Here is a 9,060-nt window from a genome sequence, read left to right as displayed (position 1 = left end):
CAATGATGATCAAAATTTGTGCGCTCTGAGTTGAACCAATTTTAAAGGAGCCAATTTAGGTCACTTGCTCATCATTGTAGGGTTAGTGTCCATCCTATAATCCTTCTCATTAATAGGAGACTCATTCATGTTCCAATCATGGCCACTATACCCTTCAAGTGGCTCATTGTGAAATCTTGGTCTAGTTTCACCGTCAACACTAAGAGTTTCAATTGACTTACAATGTACTTAAAAAGAATAAAAACTAAACCCAAGTGTATCCAAATAGGCCACCTCTATGTAGTCTTAAAAAGAGATAAGCCTCTTTGTAGTTTGTACATCCTGCATTTTCAAGTCCAAGTTAGGAGTAACTTCTCTAAGTTATGGAAGTTTTTATAGCATGTCAAAGTTGAACATTAATATTTAGTGAGTCGGAACAGATTATTTCGCCCATCAAGGAGCACTAGCATAAGGTGGATGGACAGCATTATATTATCAATTTATACAAAGAGTGGGGTGGTGTTTTAAACCCATATATCAGAGGTGCAGTCACCCCCAGGATATCTCATCTCATGGGCCAGCGAAGGACCGTCGGGTTCAGATCCGAAGTCCACAAAAAAATTGGGGTTTATGACCAGACCACCTTTCTCAGTGTCAACATCAATCTGCAACATGTGAGATCCTTCCCGTGGGAGATCAGGATAAAACTGGTGATCCCATGTACTGAAGAGTGAGTTGGTAACATAAAGCCGCTTCCCATCTAAACTTAACTGGATCATTTGAGGTCCCCCTCGCAACCTTTTTCCCTGAAAACAGGATCAAGTCATTTATTTATATGGCAATTCAAGGGTTCTCAATTCTCAGCAACCACCAAATTAAGTACCTATGGAGCTGTGTTTTGTCATGGGAGATGTGTTTTACCAAGGGGGCTGAACAGCAAGCTAGACTAAATTTATGACACATGCCACGAATTAGATAATGGATTCAAAGCTCAAATTCGATCATTGTGTTAAGGGATCATCGATGGAGTTATGAGTTTTGCAGCTCCTAGGCTTAGGTGAGGAAGTTCAAATTTCTAGTTTGACCCTGGAGATAGAACTCACCTGGACCTCTGGAACCTCAGACTGCCATGTTGTACCATCTTCTGCCAATGCCACTATAGGGCTTCCCTTCTGAATCAGTCCCCCAACCCATACTTGACCAGTTAATACAGGATTCTTAGGGTCCTCAATATTGTACTGTCTCACATCTCCATGAAGCCAATTTGCCAAGTATATATAACGGTCATCGAGAGAGATCAGAAAATCAGTTATAAGAGACGGCATGTCAGGAAGAATCCAGTTTTGCACCTTCAGTGGTTTTACTGATATTGCAACCTTCATAAGTAAATTAGGGAGTGATTATATATTGTGGATTGTCATGCCTTAATAGAGACTAATACAATTCAAAATGCAAGGTTTCAAACAAAGGAATTGAAGAAACACATATTATCCGCATACCTCGTGGCTCCATGACCCATCTGGGGTCTTGAAAAATCGCACCATGTTGCTTGTTAAGGCACAACCTACAAACCCTGTATCTTTAGAAGGATCATGCAGGAATCTTATCTGCAAGCAAGAAAGATTGAAGATACACATGTAGATAGTAAACCGTTACCACATATGGTCATTATAACATGCAAAATTAGAGAAAAAAAATGTAGCATTTGCTATTTCTTAACCAAAAAGCAAAGCAATGGTGGATTATATTTCCAAAACTCACCTCTAAGGGTAAGAGTCCTGAATCACCAAGATCCAATGTTTGTTTCAGTTCACCCTCGGGCCAGGAATACACATATAGATGCTTCCCATATAGACCATCTGACACATGCTGAAGATTGAAACCTTTAGTGAAAGCTGCAGGTGCTCCCCATGATGAACTGATCATTGTCTTGTGACGGGGTTGGTACCAGAAATCGTAGCCAAAAGACGGACTATGCCCTGGTTTCTCCCATCTGATAAATATCAAAAGGAGTGGAAAATCAAACTTAAAATACTGTGCTCAATGTCAGAGGTTGGCTCATGTTATACTAAAACCATTCCCCGGACATGTTCGAGTAGCTTCCCTTTTGTGTTTAAGCAGCAACTTTGATAAATAGTTTGGAAGAGTATAACAGAGAATTATACATGAAATATTATGTAAAATGACCAAACGACTGCAGATTTCCTAATTCAGTAATATTAGCATGAAGGATATAATACTGAAGTAAACTTATATTTGACCTCTTATTAGATTATGGGTCATCTTCGTGAAGTATTTACTAAGATTCAGAAACCAAACAACGTACTTGGATGCTATAGTTTGTGTGATATAAACTGTCAAATATATATATATATATATATATATATTGATAAGTATAAATGGTCAAATATATGTTTTCATATAAATCAATTATCGCCCATTAAAAAACATGGAAACCAAATATTTACATATTAATTTATATACATGATAACTGTATGCAATTAATTAGAAAAACAAGGAACTGCACATAGGAGAGAAGACAAGATGTCACGACAAGAAAAAGAGAAACCAAAAGTAGTAAGAAATTAAAACAGACTAAACCAGAAAGAACTAAAACCAAGTAGAGCATAGATAGAAATCAAGACAACCACAGAAACCCATGTCTACAATTCTCAAATTGCATAGATTTATGTTAAAAATGTGAAAAGGGAGTGTGTGTGCTTGTGCACTGTATGTGGATGTGTGAAAGAGACCTTCCTTTCACATTGAATTCTGAGTCAAGTAGAAGAAATCCACTTCCTTCAGCTTTTCCATCTCCATCTCCAAGGCATGAAACCATTATATCACCAGAAGCAAGGCAATGAGCTGTGTGTGGGTATGCTAACCCAGTCTTCTTCAGAATGTCTTCAGGCTCAACAACTTTATGCAAACTGGGACCCCTAGGATTTTTTTGTGTGTCGATAGCATATATACGACCAGACCTGAAAAAAAAAAGAAGATAAAACTCTAAAGCAATCAGGGATGAGGAAAAAAATTACAAAATATTAATACCTTTCTGTCAGGTAAAATTAGTTACCAAACAAATTAGGGACTAATCCATCACTGTACAGAGGCACAGAAATTACCAACTGCTGAGTTACAATTTTCAAAATCTTTCAGATCTGTGGATCCCATTTGCAGTCTTGTGGGATGTTCCCAACATTTGCATGCATTTAGTGGACATTCAGAATTAGAAGTTGAGATTTAATCGCAATAAGTAAAAAGTTAGACTCTGCACTCATTCTTCATACCAGTATTATTACTAAACAGCTACAAGCTTAAAATATGTAGCCCCTAATGCAACATAAATTCCAGTTCTTACACCAAGGAAGGTAGGACAAGAAAACGCCGTTCTTGTGATGAATCACCATGGCAAGAGCTGCAGGAGTTCCACCCAGAGTGGTGTAGTTCATCCCCTAAGTAAGGTACAGGAAGCCGGTGGATAACTTTTGAATAAGAAGGTGAGCTTGGATCTACATCCACTGTAGCAAGGTAGTCAGGCTTCCCTTTTCCTGTTCCTGCATAAGAATTGAACCATTAGAAGGGAAGTGGCCCAAAATTGTGAGGACAGCTAAGAAGGAGCATGACCTGATGGAGAAGCACATGGGCGTTAGTTAATTTGCTAAACAATGAGGAAAGGATGTTATTCTGGAATAACCTTATATTTTGGAATGAAGCAACAAGCTATATAAAAATAAAAAAATAAAAAAATAAAAAAAACCCATGAATTGGAGGTCCACATTCTCATGTTCTAAAAGGAAAATCATACTAGGCTTCAACTGGTTTGTGCCTTCAGGTCCCAAACAAACAGTGGGTGAATGAATGAAACAAGGCCCTGATCATTTTCATATGCTACACATCCGTAACCAGAAATGGCAAAACCTAATGGAATTATCATCATAATAAAGCTGTGTACCACAGAGTGATTGCAGACAAGTATTTCTCTTCGGCATGCCTATGGTGTTTCAATTGTTAGCATCTGTACTCTGTATGAATCATTCATCTCAGCATCTCTCATTCAAAATTAAGCCAGAAATTTGGAAACGCCAATAGAACCATAAATCTTAAAATAAAAAATAAAAATCCTTTCATATTCAGGCCTACTGCTGTATAAATTCAGCCATCACCGAACAAAATTTACTCATCAATCTACAAATTAAAAACCAGCGTCGCCAGATAAAAGCAAAATGGCAATAAATTGAGATTTAAGAGCAGAAAGCAGAGAGAAATACTGGAAAGAACTTTTGAGAAACCATTTGTTTTTCTCGCAACCCCGAAATCGAATCTCAGCATCAAGCAAAACATCTAGAGGAGCGACGCAAAACAATTTAAAAATAAATAAAATCACCATTATTATGAAGAAAGGATGAATTGAAATCCCATTAAATATGTGATATAAAGAAGAAGATGCAGGAGGAGGAGGAATGGCATATACCTGTATAGATGCAAGTGACATAAAGAAGAGATTCTCTGGGACCAGACATGGCTTCGAGTGGAGTGGCATAACCAGGCCCCTTCTTGCAGCACCCAATCTCCATCTTTTTTCACTAGTCTCTCTCTTTCTCTCTCTGCGTCCGTTATTTTGATCCACCCTCCTTGAAGGGAGAGCTTTATAGAACAACAACATCCGGGATGCGTCCTTACGTGGCGGCAGCAGCTTCATTTGTCTGTCAAAAAGGTCCAGGGGGGATGTATTTCCTCTATCCTGCCCCTATTATCAGCCCTTCCATTTATATTTTTTCATCAAATCCGATATTATTGTGATCGTAAATGTAAATAAAATAAAATATTAATTGATAAATAAATAAATAAATAACAAATGAGTTTTGATATTTTTACCCATTAATATTAAAAAATAAAAATAAAAATTTACCATAATTCTCTACCAAATTCCATTGAAAACATACTTACCATAATTTGCTATTCACAAATTATCTTATTACCATTAATTCTCTAATGTGATTTTCATAGCATTGTGTTTCTTTATTTTCATGGTTAGCAAACTTCTCCACTTTTTAAATTTTATCAATTAAACTATTAGTTTTAATTTTTTTTATTAAGAACCGTTTCTCTTACCTCTCTTGTTGAGCAAGTTGACAAAAGTATTTGAAAAAAAAATGTTAATACTTATTACTCAATAATTTAAGTTAATTTTAAATTAAATTTATTTAATTTGTCAACTGAAAATTTATTATTTAATTTTTATTTTAAATATATTAAAATTATTTGATAAAATTTATTTTAAATTATCAAATTAATATATTTATTTTTATAAATTATAATTATTATAAAGGACATCGTGGAATAGTAAAAAATATCATTAAAATAATTGTGATAAATGAGAATAAAATGGTAAAATAAAAAATATGGACTTAAAAATAGTTTAATTAATTTTACTTATTATTTAAAGTTAATTTTAATTTTAAATTTATATTATTAAATAATTTTATCAAATATAATTATTTTATTTAATAATTTAAATTAAATTATTAAATATAAAGTTAAATTAAATATTTTAGAATTCTAATTTTTTTATTTTATTTATACATCATTGCAACAGATAAGACGGATCAATCTGTTTCAAAAGATAGTGACACGTGGAAAAGTAACACAGCAGGCACCACCGCACATAGTTACTAAAAATTTGACCAACCAAATGGCAAAAGCTGAGTGGAAGACCAAAAATTTTACAATAAAACACGTTTGAACAAGTCTTGACCAGTATCAGTATGGGGCCGCACATTTGTAGTTTAGAATACAATACAAATATCAATAATACTTTTTAAAGAAATTTTTATTTTTAATGGTTATTGGGGTGACACGTAGGATAACGGGACGGGAAAAAATTGCACAAGAAGCCATAAGCCATTTTCGAGGTAGGCTTCTTCCACAAGAAAAATTGACATTTTGGAAAAAGTTGTATGCTTCCATTTTGATTTCGTTGAAATTGAGGGGTACTTGCTTGGACGTTTTCGGGGATTATTTGGTAGGGCGATTTGCTTCAAAAACCCTAGTTTTTTGTTATATTTTTGTTGAGACGTGTTGTATGGTCAATGAATTTCCTTGCTATTTTTTGCTTGAATACTATTTTTGGATATGAAGGAATTTTGATAAAAATAACATTTTTTTTAGGAAAAAAAAAAGTGTGTTGTTTTTTTTTTCTTTTTCTTTTTAAAATATATATATATATCCAAAAGCATTGATAAAAATACAGCATATTACCATCTTCGATTTTGAAAAGGGAAAAGTGGGTTTTGATTTTGAAAATACATTAAAAAAGTAATTTTGAAATTTTAAAATTAGAATTATTTTTATCTATTCCATATAAATATTTCACTTCATTTAATTTTTTTTTATTATTATTATTTTATTTGAGATTTTTTTTACTGCTTCTAATGTCTATTTTTTAAACTTATTTTCGTTATGAGATGTTTGTTTTCGATGGGAAAAAAATCTTAAATAATAGTAATAATAATAAATTTAAAAAAATTGAAATATTTATATGAAGTAGTTTAGTTGTTAATTGATGTTGATGACATAACTAAAAACTATATTTTAGAAAATAATTAAATTACTTATTAAAAATTATATATATTTCAAAAAAATTTTAATAGATGAAAATGATGTTGATTTAAAAATTTTAAAAATATTTATTTTATAATGAGTGAGTTAAAACCACTTTTTTCTTTCAAAAAACTTCATTATCCTTTCATCCCATCATATGTTGTTCAGTCTAATAGAATAGGGGGCATGTGGCCTGGTTGCAACAGTGGACAGTAGCTATGATTGCTTTTTTTTTAATACCTTTAATTGGAGCATGGGAAGAAAATTGAAGTCAGATAACTTTTTTTATTTGATTTTTTAATAACTTTGATTAAAGCATGAGGGACATCAAATCAAATGGGACAAGCATATTGAAAGTCTAACTTTTATCCCTATCTCGAAAGAATCATTCATGGCAAGGACGCGACAATTGTAAAATCTCTAATATAATATTTTGTGACGTGGAAATCTGACCACATCTTTCTTATCATAAATAGTTGGTCGAATCACGTGGCTTCAAAATCTTGGATTGTCTGGACTTGGAATGATTTTGTGCCTTTCCAACTTCGATCCTAAATTTATTAACTAATCTCCTATTCATATGCCTTTTATTAAAGTATTTTTTAATTGTGCTAAAATAAAAATTAGTTCCGATGAAAAAGCACGTGCGCATTTTTAAATGCGTGGGTTTTGAATATAAGATAAAATTCTACGCGACCGGTTTTTTTTTTTTTTTTTTTGAATTTTAATTTAATTTAAAATTTTTTTATTCACTTGACCTTTATATGTGTTGCTTTGTTATACGTGCAAAATTGAAAAGTACATTTCCGTATCACCGAATCAGCCTAAAATGTAACCTTAAATTTGACTTAAAAAGATACGAGAGAGAAAAAAAATTATTTTATTTTATTTTTTATAGAATAATTTGGGAAAAAAAATTAAACTTTTGCATTAAATAAATTAGTTTATCCTTTAGAATCCAATTATTTTTATTTTTATTTTTTTTAAATCTCTTTATATTAACTTAATTTAAGTAAACATATCTATGAATAATATTTTTTAATATTTTAAAATAAATAAAAATATAAATTCTAATAGACAATATATAAGGAAATCATGGAAAAAATTATTTCAAAATTTAATAGTAAATAAAAATAAACAATTTGAAAAGCTATCATGTGTAATTAATTAAAATAAAATATATTGTTATTTATTTATTATTTTTAAATTATATTATATATTATTTTATTTATAATATTAAAAACATAAAAAAAAACTCTAATATTTCTTATTTTTTTTAATTATCTTAGATTATGATTTATTACTATTTAATTGTCTTAAACTTATCATTCAAATATTTTAAAATTAAATTTTGAATGTTAAAAATTTCAAGTCCAAAAAACTGCAAAACTCAAGGAAAATTGCGTGGGAATTTTTATTTCGTTGACTAATGAATAATTGCACGTGACATAGTTTTTTATTTTTATAATTATAATATTTTTCTATTTTTTAAAAGCAAACAATAATTAACACTATCAAACATGATATCTATTTATAAAAATTAAAGATAAATAGACAAATATATATCTATATATATATATATATATATATATATATATATATATATAATTTTTTAAAAATAGAAATTAATAACCAACCACCATCCTATATTTTATTCATTTAAAATTAGATGTTGATTTATAATTTTGTTGTAAAATTATGAAATGAAAAATAATCAAGAAATAAAATTGTTGAGGGGGGAAAGAGAGAAGATATTTTCTTTTTTTGGGTTAAATGCAAGTTGGAGAAGCATCTTTTATAGGTTTATAAATGAAACCTTCAAGTCTTCCATTAATACTCATTGCCAAGATAAGTAAACGGAAGACATAATGTGACGGTTATCACCTAATACTCTCCCTTGTCCATTAATACTCATTGCCAAGATAAGTAAATGGAAGACGACGGTTATCACCCAATACGCTCCATTGTATGTCTATCATATCCAAGGTTTTGAAAATATCCGATCCTTGGTCCGATCGATTCACATAATTGGCCCATCCAACGGTCAAACTGCTGAACCGATGACTCGGCCCGACCGGTTCACCTCAAACTTTCTGTCTTTTTAAGTTGTCCTTTGAAGGACACATGGACACTCATTCAGTGAGCCCAATGCAACGCACTTTCCCAACTCCTTCACCAAGCTGAGAGTTACGCACTCATCGATAGATATTTTATATTGTTGTTTTGATCATTCCATTCCGATGTGGGATTCAAAGGGGCTTGTTTTTTAAGGGCTAAAAGCCTAGTGAGCGGACGGGAATTAGTATTGAACATGGGTATTGCACCAAATTATTTTTGCATATATATATATATATATATATATAATATAATGTAATTCCAAGCATAAAAATAAATATAAAGATTTATTATTTATCCAATATTATAGAATAATAAATATCAAAATAATATGGATAAAACAAATGATAATTTTGAAAATAA

The 9,060-nt window shown here is 31.3% G+C and overlaps 1 protein-coding gene across 1 annotated transcript; it reads right to left on the bottom strand.

Moving 5' to 3' along the window:
- Positions 1 to 340: 340 nt before the first annotated feature.
- LOC117914597 (selenium-binding protein 1-like) lies at positions 341 to 4,603 on the bottom strand. Its single transcript, XM_034829985.1, has 7 exons — positions 4,454 to 4,603; positions 3,341 to 3,536; positions 2,733 to 2,960; positions 1,741 to 1,972; positions 1,479 to 1,586; positions 1,083 to 1,355; positions 341 to 785 (listed from the first exon to the last, which is right to left on the bottom strand). The coding sequence occupies exons 1-7, from the start codon at positions 4,554 to 4,556 to the stop codon at positions 504 to 506; spliced, it is 1,422 nt and encodes a 473-aa protein (XP_034685876.1). The 5' UTR covers positions 4,557 to 4,603; the 3' UTR covers positions 341 to 503.
- Between the last annotated feature and the right edge of the window lie 4,457 nt (positions 4,604 to 9,060).

The sequence above is a fragment of the Vitis riparia genome, chromosome 5 (assembly GCF_004353265.1).
Source record: "Vitis riparia cultivar Riparia Gloire de Montpellier isolate 1030 chromosome 5, EGFV_Vit.rip_1.0, whole genome shotgun sequence".
NCBI lineage: Eukaryota > Viridiplantae > Streptophyta > Magnoliopsida > Vitales > Vitaceae > Vitis > Vitis riparia.
This window is presented reverse-complemented; position numbering and strand designations above follow the sequence as displayed.